This window comes from Bos grunniens, chromosome 18, assembly GCF_055505025.1.
Source record: "Bos grunniens cultivar Pamir isolate PY7600 chromosome 18, Bosgru_T2T1.0, whole genome shotgun sequence".
In the NCBI taxonomy this organism is placed as follows: domain Eukaryota; kingdom Metazoa; phylum Chordata; class Mammalia; order Artiodactyla; family Bovidae; genus Bos; species Bos grunniens.
In genome coordinates, this window is record NC_141182.1 from 14847790 (window position 1) to 14868527 (window position 20738).

Below are 20738 nucleotides of genomic sequence, written 5' to 3' on the forward strand. Positions count from 1 at the left end.
AGTTTGCTGCTGCTGCTGCTGCTGCTAAGTAGCGTCAGTCGTGTCCGACTCTGTGCGACCCCATAGACGGCAGCCCAACAGGCTCAGCCGTCCTTGGGATTCTCCAGGCAAGAATACTGGAGTGGGTTGCCATTTCCTTCTCCAATGCATGAAAGTGAAAAGTGAAAGTGAAGTCGCTCAGTCATGTCTGACTCTCAGCAACCCCACGGACTGCAGCCCACCAGGCTCCTCCATCCATGGGATTTTCCAGGCAAGAGTACTGGAGTGGGGTGCCATTGCCTTCTCCGAATCCACAGTTTACACAACTCAAATCTAAGCTCATCATGGCCCCTCACAAGATCAAGAAGCTGTTCAGTTGCTAAGTTATGTCCAACTCTTTGTGACCCCATGGACTGCACCATTTCAGGCTTCCCTGTCCTTCACCATCATCCAGAGTTTGCTCAAACTCATGTCCATCGAGTTGGTGATGTCATCCAATTATCTCGTCCTCTGTTGTCCCCTGCTCCTGCCCTCAGTCTTTCCTAGCATCAAGGTCTTTTCTGATGAGTCAGCTCTTTCCATCAGGTGGCCAAAGTATTGGAGCTTCAGATTCCAAGGAGCATTAGCACTTCCATTAAATATTCAGGGTTGATTTCCTTTAGGATTGACGGGTTTGATCTCCTTGCAGTCCAAGGGAGTCTCAAGACTCTTCTCCAGCACCACAATTTGGAAGTATCAATTCTTTGGTGTTCATCTTTCATTATAATCCAACCCTCACATCCGTACATGACTACTGGAAAAACCACAGCTTTGACTATAAGAACCTTTGTTGGCAAAGAAGTTCAGGAAGTGACCTTATCTTTTAAGCAGATGTGCTGGATTCCAGGAGGCGTTTCTGCTGATGGGGGTGGTTTGGCAGATGCATAAATGCAGATCAGATGCACAGCGAGGAGAGAGGCGGGTAAAGGGCAAAGAAATTTTTCGTGTTTAAATTTTCCTTGTCTTCCATGAAGCGTGAATTTTATTTCACACCATCTTCAACAATTGGCATGAAGGGTCACCCATTTCTTGGACTGGGAGGTGGAGGCCTGAGTCCGGGAGTGGGACGCGCAGACTCCGCCGGTGTCGTGAGCCTCCCGACCGCAGGAGGCAGCAGCGAGCGAGGCGGATACAGTGTATTTAGGGCGGCGATGGATACGCTGTAACGAGCCCGGCGGGGCGGCTACAATGTAACCGGGGCGGCGGTGGTCAGGTGAGCGGCGGGAGGGGCGCGGGCGGGGTTCTGGGTGGCGGGGACTCGGACGCTCGGGCCGCCGCGCCCCGGAGCCCGGGGAGCCTCTCTCCCGAAGTGGACACAGGGGCGTAGGGGGCGAGGAACCCGGCCGAGGCCCAGGCCCGGGCGCAAAGCAGGATTCAGACTCCCGGGCGATCACCTGGGGGCAGAGGGGTTTGGGGACCTCAGCGGCCCCGATCCCGCTCTGTCAGGGTCTAGCTGGGAAGGCCGTCCTCGGGCACACTGTCACCCCTTCCAGCTGTCACCGCGCGCGTCTGTGGGATGCGAGAGGGCAGAAGGGACCCCACGGCTGTGCCACGGTGCTCTGGGGCTGGACCACTCTGAGCCTGTTTCCTCATCTCTTAAACGGACGGGGTGTGGTGGAAGACAGCTGGCCCTGTGCGGAGCCACTTAGCGAGGGTCCCCAGAGTGTATGTTGCTGCTGTTGTTGTGGGTGAGGGTGGGGGAGGCCCTCTTGGGGTGGCGTCACCCAGAGGTGGGGGTGGCGCTGCCAAGCTTCAGTGGCAAGCAATCCTTAAAGGGACAGTATCGGCCCTGCTCCCGGTGGGGTCCTGGAGGCCTCCTCATGGCCGTGAGCAGCTAGGGTGCATCTTTGCCCTGTCCCCTCTGGTGCAAAGTTTAGGGACCTCTGGTGGTAGCCGGGTGAGGACAGGACCTCTGGTGGCTGTGTCACAAGCAGAACGGGCAAGGCTGGTTTGGGCACATCTGAGCTTCAGCCCTGTGTTCCTCAGGGCCTGAGAGATGTTGGGCTTTGTTCTCAGGGTCCTCTAGTTGCAAAGTCGTGGGCTCCTCACCCTGACCCTGGTGAGAGGAGGTCTCTGGAGAAGGGGAGACAGTGGACTAGTGGGTGTCCTGCATGCTGCTTGCTCAGTGTCCACCTTCTGGCCTGCTCCTGTCTGAGGTCAGGCCTGAATTTGGGGTGCAGAGCTGAGATGTGGGTGAGATGTGGGTGAACCTGGTCGGGTGGTGAGGGTGGCTATTGCTCTCCTCTAAGCCAGTGGCTGCACACTTTGTCTGCTGGGCCCCTGCATTAGGACCCCTTCTGGCTGCTCCAGGCACCCCCTTCTCCCTGGAAAATGCAATTTTCTTAACTTTGGCAGGAGAGGAACTGAGGCTGAAAGAGGTCAGGTTACCCCAGTCACTCACTCATCCATGGCCTCTCTGCCTGGCCTACCCATCAGGAGCTTAATGAGAGATGCGATTTCCTGGAGGGCTTGTATTCCAGAGGAGGGCAGCTGAGCAGTGTTCCTGCCTTTGAGCTCCTCAGGCCATGTTTTATTTTCTTTCTGACCAAGGCCTAAGAACGTGTGCATTTTATGTATTTTTAAAAATGTAAACGTGGTTGATTTACAATGTTGTGTTAGTTTCCGGTGTACAGCAAAGTGCTTCTGTTACAGATATAGATATCTTTTTCATGTTCTTGTCCATTATGGTTTATTACAGGATGTGGAATATATTTCCCTGTGCTATACAGTAGGATCTTCTTGTTGATACATCCTTTGTATAATGGTTTGCATCTGTTAACCCCATAACCCCAATCCAACCCCCACCCCCCCACTTGGCAACTGCGAGTCTGTTTTCTTGACACATCTGTGTGTCTGTTTCTGTTTTGCTGATAAGTTCACTTGTGTCATATTTTAGACTCCACATTTAAGTGATATCTATGGTATCTGTCTTTTGGACTTAGTGTGGGAATCTCTAGTTGCATCCATGTTGCTGCAAACGGCATTATTTCATTCTTTTTTATGGCTAATATTCCATTGTGACGGAGAAGGCAATGGCACCCCACTCCAGTACTCTTGCCTGGAGAATCCCACGGACGGAGGAGCCTGGTAGGCTACAGTCCATGGGGTCGCTAAGAGTCAGACATGACTGAGCGACTTCACTTTCACTTTTCACTTTCATGCATTGGAGAAGGAAATGGCAACCCACTCCAGTGTTCTTGCCTGGAGAATCCCAGGGACAGAGGAGCCTGTTGGGCTGCCGTCTATGGGGTCGCACAGAGTCGGACACGACTGACGCGACTCAGCAGCAGCAGCAGCAGCATTCCATTGTGTGTATTTTTTTTTTTTGGGTAAAAGCAAAGATAGCTTTATTGGGAAAGCTGACAATCCTGGGAAGAAGCTGGACTCATGTTCCAAAAAACCAAATCCCCATTGCTGATCAGAGGGCAAGAGATTTTAAAGAATTAGATGTCCATCAGCAGATGAATGGATAAGAAAGCTGTGGTACATATACACAATGGAGTATTACTCAGCCATTAAAAAGAATACATTTGAATCAGTTCTAATGAGGTGGATGAAACTGGAGCTGATTATACAGAGTGAAGTAAGCCAGAAAGCAAAACACCAATACAGTATACTACTACTACTACTAAGTCACTTCAATCGTGTCCGACTCTGTGTGACCCCATAGATGGCAGCCCACCAGGCTCCCCCGTCCCTGGGATTCTCCAGGCAAGAACACTGGAGTGGGTTGCCATTTCCTTCTCCCCATTGTGTGTATTTGTACCACACCTTTATCCACTCATTTGTTGATGGACATGTAAGTTCTTTCCATGTGTTGGCTATTGTGAATAGTGCTCTGATGGATGCTGGGTGTGTATATCTTTTTGAATTTCAGTTTTCTCCAGATGTGTGCCTGGGAGTGGCATTGCACAATCATATTGCAAGTCTGTTTCTAGTTTTTTCAGGAATGTCATCCTGTTCTCTCTAATGCCTCTGGCTGTATTGTAAAATGCTGAGAGGTTTCTGAGGAGAGACCCATGGGGGTGGCTCCTGACCCTCCAGTCTTTGGGGGCTGGACTGACTGCCATGCACTTGTGCTTACTCTCCAGTTTGTAGTCTCGTTTAGACAGTAACTCTTTACAGCGGATACTATTATTATCCCCGCTTGAAACATGACAGCTCAAGAGCACAGAAAGATTTAGGCATTTGCCCAAGGTCACACAGCTAGAGCTGATAGAGTGTGGATTTGAGTAGGGCCAATTTGCCTGCTGATCACAGTCTGTTGGGGGTCATTAGTATGGATCTGTTTTGGCTGCAAGAGACAGAAATCCTCCTCCTGATAACAGTAGTTTAAACAGAAGTTTATTTGTGTCTCAGTTGAATGAAGCCTGGGGGTGAGCAGCCCAGGGATTCTTCACCACTTGGGAAGAAGGGGCTGGTGAGTATCGGGACAGCTGGGTCTCCCCTGCATTCTGGAGGCTTCCCTGGGCACTGTGGTTCCTGTCATCTGGTGAGGCACTGGGCATCAGAGCTGAACAGTTTGCGAGCTTCCCAGAGACCTCAAGTTATAAGGGAGATAGGGATTTGGGTTCGTGGCACCATGTCCTGCCCTGCTCTGACCAACAGGTAGTTGGTCTGCAGGTGCCAGTTCTACTGGTCCAGAACTTTCAACCCACATCCCTCTAGAGGCAGACAGGTCCCGCAGAGGTGTGGGGGTCCCCACCCAGGTGCAGGGCAACACTACGGGTGGAGGGTGGCCTCGGGCCATCGCTGCTGGCTCAGTTTTCCTTTCAGTGTGTGTGTGGGCACACAGGAGTCATAGGATTGCCTTTTATAATTACAGATTATTCAGACTGCAACCCAGGTGTCAGCAGAGCACAGCCAACATCCATGTCCTTCCTACAAAGTTTTGAAAACATCTTTCAGCCTCCTGTGAACTCATTTGTCCTTGGAGCAGAGAGAAGCTAAGGAATGTGGGTCAGCTAGTTAAGTGTGGGCCTCTGTCTTAGGAGCCACCAGCCCTGTGTGTCTGTGGTTTGCTGAGCTCCCAGCTGTGAGCTCAGCACTAGCTGCCTGTGCCCTTGGGTCCCGGGGTGTGGGGCCAGCCGTGGGCTCAGGCCGCATGGTGGTCATACAGCATTCAGAAGGCCTCTCCACAGGGCAGTGTTAAGGTCGGTCCTGCCCTGGGTCACACTGCAGGTGGCAGGGCAGGCCTGAGCCCTGGCATCAGCACTGAGCCTTCTGCTGGCCAGGCTTTCTGAGTGCTCTGACAAGGAAGGAGCACCCTGGGTCCTGGGCAAGAGGGAGACACTGAGTGTTGGCTGGCCAGGCGATGTGCACGGGACCAAAGGGGCTCTGTGCTGGAGGTCTGGCTGGGCACCCCCAGCCCTGCCTGCCCCATCGGTGACTTGGGCATCACTGCTCTCACTGAGGGGCCAGCTGTGGGGGCTGAGCTGGCTTGGGGAGGGGTTCTGGGGGGGAGGCCGTGGTGTGGGGATATTTGGCCTGGACCCTCTGGGAAGTGAGAGGGGCCAGGTCTCCCCTCTGATACCTCAGGCACTTGAAAAGGGAAGGGGACCCCAGTGAACCTGAGTGCTGGATACCCACCTCTGCTCTTCCCGGCTGTCCGCAGGTGGGGTGCTATGGAATATGACGAGAAGCTCGCCCGGTTCCGGCAGGTCCATCTCAACCCCTTCAACAAGCAGCAGCATGAGCAGGGGGCTGGCGAGGAGGCCCCGGACATTACTTCTCAAGGTGGATTCCGGGGGTGGGGTTGTGTAGGTGGTCTGCCCTGCTCACACCAGCCCCCATCCTCAGGTGGTTCCTCCCTGGGGGCATGCAGGTGGCTTCTTCACAGTTCAGACTGCTTCCCCCTGGTCCATCCTCAGGAGAATGAACACGCCCCTGGGCGGGGATGTGTCACTGTCTTGTCTGCCGTGTCCCAGGGGCCGAACACAGCAGGTGCGCCCTCGGGGAACACTTGGGGTGTGAACTCAGAGCCGAGACCTGCAGGGTGAGAGGTCAGCAGGATGTGAGCCCTGAGATTGCAGACTGAGCCCACAGGGTGCCAGAGTCCACACAGGGGCTCCCATGTTCCAGCGTGTAGCCCTTCAGAGGTCCTCCTCCAGTCCACAGATGCACACCCAAGCTGTGAGCCTTAGAAACTGGAATGTTTCTGTAGCCCTGGTTTTGCACGGCTCTGTCCTGTCGCCACGAGGACACAGGGTCCTCTGCAGGTGCACGCAGGGCTCACCCCAGAGTAGAGACCTGCTTCCCTGGGCACCTCTGTGGGCTCCCTGCTCCCTGAGGGCTCCGCAGCACCCTCCTGGGGTGGTGGGCTGACTCATCTCTCTGCCACCCTCCCCACCTGCCCCGCTGCAGCACGCCTGCCTGAGCTGCCTCCCGGGGAACCAGAGTTCCGCTGCCCAGAGCGTGTGATGGATCTTGGCCTGTCTGAGGACCACTTCGCTCGCCCCGTGGTAAGGTTCAGGGTCTGTGGGTGGACAAGGTGACCCACCCCCCCCACCCTCCCTGAGTTTGAAGAGTTGGCCACGTCCATCTCAGCCGGGTCTCCTAGGCGTGGAGTCTGAGGCCTGCGTGACACCTGGCTCCCACCCTATACCTATGTGCCGGCCTGTGGGAATGGGTTGGATGCGGTGTTTGGGAGCCTGGGCTCTGTCCTCCTGGGCAGCCATTCTCTCCCCTCCATGCAGGATACTACAAAGCAGATGTGGGGGCTGACTCCATCTGGGGTCCTGGGGAATCCTGTCGTCCATTGCAGGGTGAAGGCGAGGGCGGCCACTGCCCACCACCACCTGCTCAGCTAGGCAGGGCCACTCCTGTCTGAGCTAGGTTTTGTTCCATGAAAACCTTGTGGGGTGTTTGTTTGTTTGTTTGTTTAATTAAAGGGCTCTAATAATTCCTTTAAAGTTTCAAAATCTTTGCAAACTATCTCCAACTGTTGTTTGAGAGAGATGCTATGGTAACATTCACATAGGACTTTAAGATTCGCCTGAGCCCCCATTTCTCGTTTGCTGTTCATTTTGCTGGTCATGTGGCCTTTAACTTTACATTCTGTAGGTACATACACTCCTCTCAGTTATGTGTTTGAACCCTTGTTTTGCGCTCCTGCGGGCAGTGACCCCCTTTCTTGGGGCCCTGCTCTGACACCTGGCCTGTCTCCTTGCCCAAGCTTAGGGCTTTGCTGGACCCGAGCTTGGGTCAGCCTGTGAGGTGCTGGGCCTGAGGGCAGGTGGCAGCCAGGGGTGTCTCTGAGCTTGGCGATTGAACCAGAAGCCACTTCCTCTCCTTCTTGACAAACAAGTGTCATTTCCCCTGATTTCATCCAAGAGGAAGTTCTGTAGAAGCAAGTGAGATAGCACAGCCAGAAGAGCAATTGGATTTCTAAAAGAGGGAAGTTGTGTTTTGAAGAACACCATGAGTTAGGTCTCCAGAGGCCCATGGGTGGACAGGTCCAGAGAGTGGGCAGGTGGTGTGGCCTGGGGCCTGCCTCTGCTGCTGACGGTCCTGGGCATTGAGCAAGTCTTTGGGCCATCGGGGCTCGAGATGGGTGGGGAGATCTGTTCTGGGCCCAACGACACACAATCTGACTATCACTGTCCCCAAACTGCTCCCCCTCCATGTGAGCAGGGCCTGTTCCTGGCGTCTGATGTCCAGCAGCTGCGGCAGGCCATCCAGGAGTGCAAGCAGGTCATCCTGGACCTTCCAGAGCACTCAGAGAAGCAGAAGGACGCCGTGGTGAGACTCATCCATCTCCGGCTGAAGCTTCAGGAGCTGAAGGTAGGTGCCGGTCCACCCTCACCAGCAGCCAGAGCTGAACTGGAGGCTGGGGGAGTGATGGGCCCTCAACCCAGCTCTGATCCTGCCTGTAGTCCTGGGTCATGTGTCCACCTACTGAAGCAGGTGGGTGAGTTAGTCCCACCTTGAACCACATGACCCAGAGTGTGGCCTGGTTCCCTGAAGATGACAACAGAAGGGGTCATGGATCCTGGAAGCCAATAACCGCTGGGGTCCGTCATGTAGTCCTTGAGTCTGGTTCATGAGTCCATGGGTTTTGGACAGTGGTAGTTTCATTAGAATATAGGTAAGGCAATGGTATGGGCTCAGACAGCCCGAAAGACAGTGGCTTAAAGGAGTTGGTTGTGTAGATTTACTCACGTGGATGTGTTGCGGGTTCCCTGGGCCTATCTGGCAGCTACTGGCATTGGAGACCGCAGGTTCCGCTTTTCTATTGCTCTGCTCTTCCCTGGCAAGTCCAGGACAGCTTCCACCAATCTGGGTCTGCTCTCAGCCAGCTGAAACAAAGCAGGGAGGGCAGCAAGGGCCCCTCAGTACTGCTCACGTGCCCTTGGCCCTAATGTGGCCCTGGTGCAGCAACTAGGAACAGAGGTGGTCTGTAATCTCAGTGGACCAGGCCTGACCGGGCACCCTGTCCTATTGTAAAGGGAGGGGTCTGTGGTAACCTTTGCTATGTGGTGCCTGGGAGATGCAGTCAAGGGGTTCATGTGTCCAGAAGGAGCTGTGACCCTTCCCTGGTCTCCTCCCTAGGACCCCAATGAGGATGAGCCCAACATTCGAGTCCTTCTCGAGCACCGCTTCTACAAGGAGAAGAGCAAGAGTGTGAAGCAGACATGTGACAAGTGTAACACAGTCATCTGGGGCCTCATTCAGACCTGGTACACCTGCACAGGTGGGCGGAGACCAGACTGCCCTTCTGGGCTGGCAGTCTAGGTCTCCGGGGAGAGGGGTTCTCTATCGTGTCCTCATTATTTGCAGAACCCGGTAGTGTGTGGTGGGTGTAGCAAGAGATGAGAGACCCAGGTGTCTGCCTTCACTGGGCTCGAGTCCACTAGCCACATGTGACTCTTCAAATTTAAATTATTGAACATAGATAACTAGCTCCTCGGTTGTACTGTGCATGTTCCAAGTACACAGTAGCCATGCAAGGTTGGTGGCCACCCCGCTGGACATTGTAGAGACACATCACTGTATTGGAGGTCTTGCTCTGGATGAGAAATCAAATGAGTCAGTAATGTGGTGTGTTAGAAACAGTGAAGAAGGCTAGGGGGGCACAAGCATGTCAGGGAGTGGGGTGCTGCTATTTTAGGGTGAAATGAAAAGGCTTCATGTAACATTTAATAAAAAAGCTTGGAGGTTAGGGGCAAACCAGGAGCATATCTGGGAAGGAACATTTCTGCAGGGGAGCTGTATGTACAAAGGCCTGTGGTCAGTGTGTGTCCAGTGTATTTCATGAGGAGTTGAGAGCAGCGTGGCATAGAGGTACTTCAGAGGTGGCAGGGGGCTTTTCTCTAAGTGCACTGGGTCCATGTGGGTGGATATACTTAGGTTTTAACTCCAGCTGCTGAGCTGAGTATGGCATGGGGGAGGGAAAATGATGGCCTTCTGACCAGGGTGAGACTCTGACATTCAGATGAGAAGGGCCAAGTGCAGCTATAGCTGGACATGGGTGTAAGAGAGGAGTCGGGATGACTTCCCAGTTTGTAGTCTCAGGAGGTTGAAAGACAGAGTCCCTGAAATCTGAGATGGGAAGCTGTGGTGGATTTGGGTAGGAAGAGCCGGGTTTCACTTAGATGGCTTGGCCTTGATCTCCTTGGGTATCCCAGTGGGCATGGCTGGTAGGCCCCTGGACTTCTGAGTCTGAAATTGGGGGAAAGGTGTGCACGTACTTTCAGGGCAAGGCTTGGGGTGGGGACATTTGGGGACCTGCAGTGGCACCTGGAGAGGCTCTTGGGTTGATCTGGGAAGCTGAGTGGAGCCCCCTGGGGGTCCTGGAAGCTGAAGGTCAGCCTGGGCTGCAGAGTGGCCCTCCTCCTAAGAGGCATGCTGTTGGGCCCCCATCCCAGGGTGTTATTACCGCTGTCACAGCAAGTGTTTGAACCTCATCTCCAAGCCCTGTGTGCGGTCCAAAGTCAGCCACCAGGCCGAGTATGAGCTGAACATCTGCCCTGAGGCAGGCTTGGACAGCCAGGATTACCGCTGTGCGGAGTGCCGAGCACCCATCTCTCTGCGTGAGTGCCCCCGGAGTGGGGGGTGGGAGTTGGGCAGGGCGCAGGGCTGAGGGGAGCTGTCCTGGGCAGGGTGCCCTGCCATCAGCTGCGTGAGTAAATGGGAGGAATGCGCAGTTGAGCTCCTCTCCTTGGGAAGCCAAAAAGGACTGCTTTTGGCACCTTTTCACGCCCGCCCAACCTGACCAAGGTTCCCCTAGGAGTCCCTGCAGGGCTGGGCTAGTCTCTCTCCTGTGACCGCATCATCACAGAAAACCCACCCCATGGGAAGACCACACTGCACTCACACGCTGTGTGTCAGGCCTTCCTAGAAACATACTGACATTGACTCAAGGGATTCCCCATCTACTGTCTCGTTTTACTGATGAGAAACGGGAAGCCGGGCGACTTAGAAGAGGACGAGTCAGGGGCGGGGCCAGGCGGTGGGGAACCCTTGGTGCAGCTGGGGGAGGGGACCTCTCAGGTCTCCCTGACTTTGGAACATCTCCTCCACAGGGGGCGTGCCCAGTGAGGCCCGGCAGTGCGACTACACTGGCCAGTACTACTGCAGTCACTGCCACTGGAACGATCTGGCTGTCATCCCAGCGCGTGTGGTGCACAACTGGGACTTCGAGCCGCGCAAGGTGCGGAGAGAGAGAGCCGGGAGCGAGGGGTGCCGCCCTGGGGATTGGGTGGGGGCGTGGTGTGGCCTGGGGCGTGGCAGAGCGCTGGGGCATGGGGCGTGGCTGCGGGGGCGGGTCAGGGCACAGGCTGGGGCGGGGCCTCGGGGTGGGGCAGAGTGGGGCGGGGCTCGAGACAGGGCGGCGGTGCTGCAGGGGCGGGGCGGAGCGCAGAGGTGCCACCTTTCCGCCCCTCTGGCCCAGGTGTCCCGTGGCAGCATGCGCTACCTGGCGTTGATGATGTCGAGGCCAGTGCTCCGGCTCCGGGAGATCAATCCTCTGCTGTTCAACTATGTGGAGGAGCTGGTAGAGATCCGGGTAAGACAGTGGAGTGGCGGGCGTGGGGCAACCCTGCTCCACTTTCGCAGCTGTGTGAGGAGATGCCACCTGTGTCGCTGCCCCCCGCATCCCCCCCCCCCCCCACTGCCCTTTAAGTTAAAGTCGCTAGAGCAACTGTCCAGTCACAATACGAAATAGCACACGAGGCTCAGAGGCAGTTTGAAATTTTGTAGCAACCACAGTAGAAAAATGAGGTGAAGTTCATCTCAGTGATGTCTTTTATTTCGTGCACATTGTTGAGACACATCGTGTGGCGTTTCTGTCTTGTATTAGACTGCGTCCCAGTGTGTATTGTCAAGAGCAGCCTCACATTGGCCCAGCCACATCTGGTCGCTGTTCTGAGGAGCTGTGTGTGACTGGGGGTCCTCTCTTTGGCACTCAGCAGGAGGGCGGGGTGGGGTGTGCCTCAGGTGGGTGCGGAGAGGGATGGGACTTGGTGGGGAGGAGCTTGAGGCACAGGGCCACTGAGCTGAGCAGGGGATCTGGGTTCAACTGGGCAGTCTGATGCAAGCTCAGGCGCTCCCAAGGTGTGTGTGTGTGCATGTGGAGCTGGACGGGGAGCAACTGTGCACTATGGAAGCTTAGGGTCCTGCCTGGTGGGGAAACTGTGTCTTGACCTTGAGCTCGGTTGGAGGCCTCAAAGCTGGGACTGTCGTGGGGGGACGGGAATGCACTTACGGTCCTCTACTGACCCAGACTGTAAAGTGACAAAGCTTCCCACAAAGCCAGCCCTGCCTCACCCCCACTGGCCATGCAGACATGCCCAGCACAGCCCCTGCTCTGGCCAGAGATGCCCACCTGCCCCTCTTGTCCACAGAAGCTGCGCCAGGATATCTTGCTCATGAAGCCATATTTTATCACCTGCAGGGAGGCCATGGCAGCGCGCCTGCTCCTGCAGGTCAGTCCACCCGCCCCCCGGGGTAGAGGAGGGGTGGGGTGGGGAAGGGGCCCTCCAGGAGGGCAGGAAACAGACCAGGATCGTGAGGGGAAGACTTGACACTGCGCATGTGCTGTGCCATCAGCAGAGGGTCTCCACACTGTCCCAGGGAACACCAAGTCTACCCACAAAAGCATTCTACCCACAAAAGTGTTCCCTGCTTCTGTCAGCATGAGAAGCACTGAGAGAGTGGGTTGTCACCCTGCAGCCTTCACGGGAGCCTCCATGGAGTGGACCCAGGGATGGCCAACCACAGAACACTTCGAGGCCCACCTACTTACTTGTTTGCAAGCACTCACTGGGTGCCTGCTGCGGGCCGATGGTGTTCTGGATCCTGGGGAGCAGAGTGGGCGGGACCTGGCCCTCACCTACGAGTGCACTCTCCGGGTTGGGCCGGCAGGAAGAGTAGGAAGCAGCGTATTGTGTGATGAGATGTGTGGACAAGATAAAGCTGGGAAGAGGGCTCCGGTCAGGCAAGGGCCCTGGCCTGGTGGCTCCGGGGTCACATGGCTGTGCCTGCAGCTCCAGGACCGGCAGCACTTTGTGGAGAACGATGAGATGTACTCGGTGCAGGACCTGCTGGACACGCACACGGGCCGGCTGGGCTGCTCACTGGCTGAGACCCACACGCTGTTTGCCAAGCACATCAAACTGGACTGTGAGGTGGGCCCCTACAAGCCAGGTGGGGAGGCGGGAGGGCGGCTCGGGAGGATGTGCCCCCCTACCTGGGAGTGGGCACTGACCTCCCCGCCTTGCCCGCAGCGGTGCCAGGCCAAGGGCTTTGTGTGCGAGCTCTGCCGGGAGGGAGATGTGCTATTCCCCTTCGACAGCCACACGTCCGTGTGCGCCGACTGCTCTGCTGTCTTCCACAGGTCTGTGTGAGCGTCCGCCTCCGTAGATGGTGGATGACAGGTGTGGGAGAGAGTGCTGGGAGTGTCAGGTGGGGAGAGGCTGGGGCTTGACCTTTGCCACCTGGTTTCAAATGGGACTTAGGTTTACTGAGGCTGGAGCTTCCTAAGCTTTCTAGTTTTTGTGATTTTTTTTTTTCCAAACATCCCTAGGCCACAAGAAATACCCAACAGTTTTATTTATTAAGTACTTAGGTTCAACAATGGAAGCATTTATGTCCTAAAGCCTTGTGGATGTTTGGAAGAATGATACACAGCAGTGGGAAGAAGATATGTGAACTCTTTAAGTACACTTATCAGTAGGCGTGTGCCTGTGGGGCCCACATGGCTTGTCACACTGGGCTCAGATGGGACCCCACCACCCCGTTTCTGTCCACACTGGATTTTCCTGGCCCTTGCTGTTTCTCAGAGTGACCCTCAACCTCATTGGTCAGCAGAGCTGGACTGCGGTCTCAGTAAGGACTGTAGCACAAAGTGTTGAAACTCTGAGCCACCTTGAGCTGGCAGTTTGTGAGGTGTCCTGTCAAATGTTTCTGTGCCCCCTTCAAAAATTTAAGCTGCCATGGGGACCATGTGCACCTCCACAGAGCCCTGAGCGGGGGGTGCTTTACATGGTAGTGGGAACAGGTCAGGGAGGGGAGTCACTAAGAGGGTCAGAGGGTACCAGGTGATAGGTGTGGCCCTTTGGGATGTCTATACAGAGGTATGGGATACAGGCCTGGCTGGCACACCTGGATGAGACTGCTGCAGGCTCCCGTCTGTTAAAGGAATATTGTGAAGACTCAGGGTTACAATTCTGCTTGTGGAGCCCCCTCTTCACGGCCATTCCTGTCTCCCCCAGGGACTGCTACTACGACAATTCCACCACATGCCCTAGGTGTGCGCGCCTCACCCTGCGGAAGCAGTCGCTCTTCCGGGAGCCTGGTCCAGACCTGGACGCCTGAGCGATGGAAGCCCTTCTAGGCCTGTCTGTCCTGCTGGCCGTTGCCACAGTCAAGGTGTTTCCTATACTCTGGAGACCTAGGGTCTAGCCCCTGGACCCCCCGACTGCTGAGCCAGCACCACCAGGACCACCGTCCCCCAGTGCGTGTTGGGGCTTGGGGCGTCTGTTTTTTGGGTGGGCTGCTGTGAGGGCCAGGACGTGCACCCTTCCTCCACTGCAGAGCTTTGAGGGTCAGGTGGGGGGAGCATCCCTCACCTCCCCTTTGGTCAAGAGCCCCCCACCCTACCCTGCCCACCTTGGGACCAAGGCTACTGGGCCCTGGCTACACTGGAAATCCTGGAAGCCTTCCAGGGAGTGCCGACAAGACTGAGGATGCAGTCTTAGCCTGACTTTTACCTGTGGTGGACGGTATGGGTTCTACTTGGAGGCCCCTCCCCCAGCCCCTTGCCTCTTTGAGGTCCCCTGGTTGTCCCTGGCTGGGGCTGTGTTCATCCCTGTCTCCCGAGGGCCCTGCCCCTGCCCCCCGGGTTCTCTGGGCCTTCGCCAGCAGGACCATTCCAGCGGCTACTGGCTGCTGTGGAGATCTCACCTCCTACCGCCCCTGCCTTGGCCCAGCCCAGCTCACTCTGGTGCTTCATGCTGGGTGGCTGAGGGGGTCCCACCCAGCGAGGAAGTGCGCTTCCAGGTATTGGGCGGGACTGTGCCCCTGGCAGGTCAAGGTTAGGTGAGAGGGCTAGGGGACAGTAGACCTGGCCCGAGTGTGCCTATGGAGGGCTCCGGATCACTCGGAGACCCCCCCAACCGGGGCCTTCTGTTTGGGGAACTGAGATCAGGCACTGGAAATACTTGCTCAGGGGAGCACCAGGCAGGACTCATGGGGTGTGGGAGGTCCTGCCACCAGCGGCAAAGGGAGCCGGGCATGGAGGACTGACCCAGTGGGGAAGATGCATTTGTGGGAACCGTCCAGGGGAAGGCTGCCCTAGCCTTGCTGGCCTTCTCCTTGCCCTGGACTGTGCTTGGCTGTTGACACCTGGGGTGGCTGGTGGGCAGGAGGCAGTCACCTGGACATCCATTACCTTTGACTGGGAAGTGCAAGGAGAGGCTTGGCCCACAGGGAGGCTGGCTGAGCCAATGTGGGGGGTGGGTAAGGACAGTGCCAACCCCTCCTTGCCCCTCTGCACCCCACGGAAGCCCTGCCCAGGGACTTTAGGCCACCCTCCGACTGTGCTGGGCTGTTCAGAGTGTCAGTGTGGGGGTTGGTCCACATGGGGCCACCCTGCTTCCCGTTCTTGGGTCTAGGGGGTTAAAGGCTAAGCGCCCTCTTCCTACACCTCACATCTGTACGTCTCACTGCGGCATCGCATTTCTGTCCCAGGGATCCTGGCTTCTCCCAAATGGACTCTGTAATCAGCACTGTGTTATTCCAGTTACAGTCACTATGTCCGTAAGAAATGTCAGTAGCCATTTGTTGGGCAAAGTTGACTCTTTTTTTAAAACTTCCTCTCACATCACGTCTTCTCCTCCTCCCCCTTCTGGGTGACAGATTCTTTAAATAGAATCATGTGTAGGTCTTTCTGAGACCATGTCACAGTAGCCAGAACCCAGAGGAACCAGTTAGTATGGCCAGGCCTCCCAGGAGAGCCGTATGGGCTGGGTGCTGGGGACAGGGCGGGGTTTGCTGCAGGGTTAGTCAGAGCCCACAGGCCCCTCCCACAGGGTCAGGTGTAAATGGGGCACCTGACCTTGGCCTCAGTGTGCTGACACCTCCTCTGTAGGCTGCACTAAAGCACTCTCTGGGGTTGTTTGGGTTCCAGGAAGTGCTGAGCCCAGTCTGGCTCTGTAACAGAACCTACGTCCTCTCTCCTGAGTCCTCCCAGAGGGAAGACTGTCACGTTAACTCAATGCAAGCAGTGCCGGTCCCAGGTCTAGCTCCCAGAAGCACTTCCGGTCTTCAAGTTTGACTCACTGAAAGGGCCCTTGGAGCTCAGGAGAACCCAAGACCCCCTCCCAAATGACATTCCAACCTCTGTGTATGTACATTTCTCTCTGGAGATACGACCTCTGGTTTTGAGGATGATCTCAAAGAAACATCAGGAGTGTGCGGCAAAGGGGTGGGGGAAGGGTGTGTGTGGGCTGTCTGTGGGTCCACGCTAGCGCCTCCACTTCAAACAACTAAAGCCACACTTTGTGTCAGAGGGAGCATGCGGTCTCCACCCACCCACTTCAGGTACGAGGATGAGTTTTTCTTAAACTTTTAACAGCTGTAGGTTTACAGAAGTGCTGCAAACACATTCCCAGGTACCCATCTCCTGGATTCCGTGAATGTTAACATTTTCCCCATTTGCCTTACTCTTTCTCCACACACTTTCTTTTGAACCATCTGGTGGAAGTTGCAGATGGTGCCCCTTTGCCTCTAAGTGCTCCTGTGTTACCCCAGCAAGGATATGCCTCCCACAGCTATGGTGTGGCCATGACATCAGGATGCTCACGTGGATGCTGACCGTAAAGCCTACAGCAAGCCGTGTTCAAATTCAGCCACTTAGTTGCCATGTCATTTTAGCCTTTAATCTGGAAGGGTTCAGGACTCTGACACAGAAAATCACAGACAAATTATTCTGAAGACTTTCCTTTAGTGTGGGTTTTTCTGACTGGACTCGGGCTTTGCCCTTTTGGTGGGATTTTCCACCCACCAAAGTGGTGGGTGGGTCCAATTTGTCATCTATCCTGCTCAAAACGCTCTGGTCCACTTGGTCCAGCTGACTGACATCTTCCTGGCACTCTTTAGGCACTTTCTTACTTTCTAGCACAGGAAAGTGTTCCAGGCTTAGTTAGTAATTGCCCCAGTCCCAGCCCTGACACCAGTCATCTCTCCAAGGAGCCCTGGGACCTTCTGGTGGAGGACGGGTGTGATAGTTGGGTGTGCTCACTTTTGGGCTGATCACTGCCCAGAGGTCCTTTCAGTAGTGTGGAAATAGTACTCCTTATCTATTTCTTTTTTGGTCTATAAACATTAAAAACCATGAGTTCACAGTGAAACTTCCAATTTCAAAACAACACAAGTCATTCTTTCCCTTTTTCATGTTTATTATTTCCTTGCTCGACAGTGAGAGAGCTGGCTCCCTTATCCAGAGTACACTTATTTGCTCAGTCCGACAGTACACAGAAAGCACCTTTGGGACTGCTCACTTACGCTGGTGAGAAACAAGGCTACTCACGAGCCTTTAATATTTGTCTATAGCCCGAGGGCATACAGTCAAAAAGTACTTGCTTTTGCTTCTTCATTGTGGGTGTGCAGTTCCTGTGAAATACGGTTCCATTCAGGCAGTCCACTGCTTTACTTCCCCATCCTTCTTTACTTTTGCTTGTACAGTATATTAACATGGTCCCCAAAGTCAGAACTTCATAAAAGGTACAAAAGTTATATCTCCTCCCACCTCTGGAACCAATCTCTTTAGTCTGATTTCTCCCACCTTTGTTTCTTATTGTACAAATGAGTATGATGTATGCATATTTTCTTATTCCCTGTCTTTCTTCCACAAAAGGTAGCATACTCTACTCCTGATGTTGCTTTTTTTCTATTAATAATATATCCTGGAAACCACTCCACATCAGTTGAGTTCTTCCTTGTTCTCTTATTATTGTAGTTGTCATCACTTACAACTGTCTAACTCTCCATTGTGTACAAGCGCCATTTCATATTTGACTTTTTACATGAGACTCTTCAGGCTATTTCCTAGGTTTTGAAGTTACAAACAAGGCTGCAACAAAATCCATGCATCTGTATTTTCTTTTGTTGGAAGTGTATCCTCCTAAAAGTGGGATTGTTAAATCAAAATAAATATATTTTGTATTAGTGCTTGATACTCTTCTGTAAGGGATGTACAAGTTTGTGTTAGAACCAGCAGTGAATGAGGGTGCCTCTGACCCCACAGCCTAACCAGTGGAGTATGTAGCCATACTTTTGATTATTGCTGATCTGAATAATGAGAAATGGTATGAGTGTTGTTTCATCTGCACTTCTCTTATGTTTGAAGCACTAATTTACCTGCTTATGAATTATATCTTTTGCCTACTTTTCCATGGGGTTTTTGGTATTTTCTTCTCAATATTTATGAGTTCTTCACATATCAGAGATATTAACTCATTATCTGTGAGAAATTTTCTTCCAGTGTATCATTTGCCTTTGACTCTGTCCTCTTTTATCCTCATGGAAAAGTTTTATTACATTTTCATATCATCAAATTGATTAATCTTAAATTTCACCTGGACTTCGAGTTCCAGAAGATCTTTCTGATCACCCATGGGGAAGAGGCATATATCCATGGGTTGTGTAGCACTTGTATTGTTTCAGCTTTTAGATTCAAATCCCTCGTCTGTTTATTTCTGTGTATGCTGTGAGGTGTGAACTAATTAGCTTTTGCCAAATTTTATCTAGCTGTCCTGCACTATTAAAAAAAAAAAAACCTATCTATATCTACTTCTGGACTTTCTATTGTATTCTACACATTTGAGTACCTCCTTGATTCAATCAGAGGTTTTATAGTGTGTTTCAGTGTCTAGCAGGGCTGGTCTCATTGTGTGTTTTAAATAACTTTTCCTGGATTTTTCTTTCAATCTTCTTAAAGCACATATTTAAGCACAATTTCAGTAACAAGATGTGATGTTCTTTAGTGTCAAAATGAATGTACCAGAAGCAGGGTTTCCAAGGATGTTAAACATCTGGAGGCCAAGACTTGGCCAGGCGTCACCCAGGAGGTTGCCCTGTTGTGTCTGGTCTTCCTGCCGTGGAGTGTGTTGTGCACTGAGGTCACCTAGGAGAGCTGTTTGGAGCACCGCTCTTTCTCACTGTACAGCTCCCTGTAGCAGCTTATTGCATCATTGATTGCTCTTGAAACTTGCAGTTTCCATGCAGCATCAGGGCTGTTACTGGTAAGGACCTGCAAGCCAGCCTCAAAATGTGAGAAGGCTGCTGACAGCTCCCGTGTGGTTAGTTGGCGCAGGGCAGGGGCAGCCTCTTCACCCTCCTCTTCCTCTCCTGCGGGCTCCTGCTCCAGCTGCATCAGCTCCTCATTTGAGAAACCCTCCTCATGGGACTGCAGCAGCTGGTCCACATCAGCTTCTCCCACCTCTCCAACAGCCACACTCTTGGCAAGGATCACAATATTTTGTTGAAGCTGTGCAATGCCATCTGTTTGGGAAGCACTCTGGAACTGAACACACTCAGGCCAAATCTTCTTCCACACACTGTTCATTGTTGCTGGTCTGAGCTCCCCCCAGGCTACTGCGATGTTGTCCACAGCGTCCACAATGCTGTAGTTTCTCCAGAACTCCCTGATCTCTGCTGTATCCTCCCCATCTGTTGCTTCTAGGATGTGCTCGAAAGTCCTTCTCAGGTAATGAGCTCTGAAGGCAGAGGTTACACCTTGACCCATGGGCTGGATCGAGTCAGCTGTGCTGTCATGAAGATACTCCACTCTTACAGTATCAGACAGATCGTTCAGATTGACTGGGTGGCATGGTGCCTTGTCTAAGATGAGCAGGGCTTTGTTGGTCAGGTTGTTTTGGGCACAGTATTTCTCAATGGCAGGGCAAAAAAAATATGTGAACCATTCACGAAAGATGCTCCTGGTTGCCCAGGCCTTTCTGCTTGAGCGCCAAATCACGGGCAGATTGGGCTTGGAGTACCCCTTCAGAGCCTTGGGGTTTTCTGAGTGGTACACCAATAGGGGTTTCAATTTGAAGTCCCCAGCTGCGTTGCCACCAAGAAGCAGCATCAAGCGATCTTTGGATGATTTAAATCCTGGCTCAGCTCTCTCTTCTACTGAAAGAAACGTTCTTTCAGGCATTCTTTTCCAATAAAGACCTGTCTCATCCACATTAAAAACTTGCTGGGGGGTGTACTCACCTTCCTGAATGATGCTCTTCAGTATTTCTGGATATTCATCCTTCTTGGCAGGAGCTGAGATGTTCATTTTGAAGTGGGGCAAACAGTGGCGTTCCTTGAATCTCACAAACCACCCTTTACTTGCAGTAAACTTTTCTGTTTGAGAGCTTTCACCTTGCTCACGCTGTAAGTCATCAAACAAACTCTTGGCCTTCTTCTGAATAACGGTGACACTCAGGGCCACGTTTCGCTGGCTCTGGTCTTCAAGCCACACGCACAACAACCGCTCCATGGTCTCCATGACTGCACTTCGGCGGCGAGTCAACCGGGAGGCTCTCAAAGGAGTGGCTATTTGTGAACTCGCTTTGATTTTCTCTTTATTATCTCTGATGGTTGCCACCGTAGAGGCAGCAAGGCCTAAGGCCTTTGCGATCTGGCTGAGCTTCTCACCCACTTCAAAACGTCTTAACACTTCTAACTTCACGTCGAGAGTGATTGCTTTCCTTTCCCTTTTGGCACTCCGGATGACTGCGGCGTTTAGGGACCTTTTCCCAGGCATCTTTGCCGCCGGTGTGTACTAACCACAGCAGTCTCAGGGGCGAGAAAGCCTGTGGTTACTCCATGCCCCTTCGCAGAATTTGGGGAAGAGAAATTGGGGCTTCCCCGAGGCGCAGGATGACTACACCGGGGACGTGACCGGCTCAGCACAGGCCGGCCCACGATACAGCCCAGGACAGGGCCGGTTCCTTCTGGGTTCCAGGGAGTCAATCAGAGCGGCCTAATCCCTGGACAGCAGGACTGGGTTTCCCTGAAGCAGAAACAAAACTCCGCGAGGGGCGGTAATACCGCACAGCACACGCCGCCCAGGGTCTTCGGTTCCTCGGGAACCGGTTCCCAGCGCTGTACCTGGACCACAAGGAGTCGGCGGACAGGCGGGGTGGTGTACGCCGCTTCCCAAGGAGGACTCCAGATTTAAAGTAAGTCTAAAGGATGTCTCCTCAGCACCTTGCCCGCGTCTGCCA

At 53.7% G+C, this 20738-nt stretch overlaps 1 protein-coding gene across 9 annotated transcripts; it reads left to right on the forward strand.

The window, feature by feature from the left end:
* Nucleotides 1–1151: 1151 nt before the first annotated feature.
* Nucleotides 1152–15309, forward strand: DEF8 (differentially expressed in FDCP 8 homolog). 9 transcript variants are annotated; one of them, XM_086350527.1, is made up of 14 exons: nt 1152–1231; nt 4378–4438; nt 4844–4973; nt 5633–5754; nt 6382–6479; nt 7651–7800; nt 8569–8710; nt 9885–10049; nt 10542–10669; nt 10910–11023; nt 11862–11942; nt 12504–12644; nt 12744–12853; nt 13731–15309. In XM_086350527.1, coding segments are annotated over exons 3-14 (1356 nt in total). In that variant the 5' UTR covers nt 1152–1231; nt 4378–4438; nt 4844–4971; the 3' UTR covers nt 13834–15309. The 9 variants fall into 9 exon arrangements, with proteins under 9 accessions (XP_086206653.1, XP_086206652.1, XP_086206657.1 ...); XM_086350526.1 differs by lacking the exon at nt 4844–4973 and having other exon boundaries at nt 1152–1683; XM_086350531.1 differs by lacking the exon at nt 4844–4973 and having other exon boundaries at nt 1152–1683; nt 11865–11942.
* The last annotated feature ends 5429 nt before the right edge of the window (nt 15310–20738 follow it).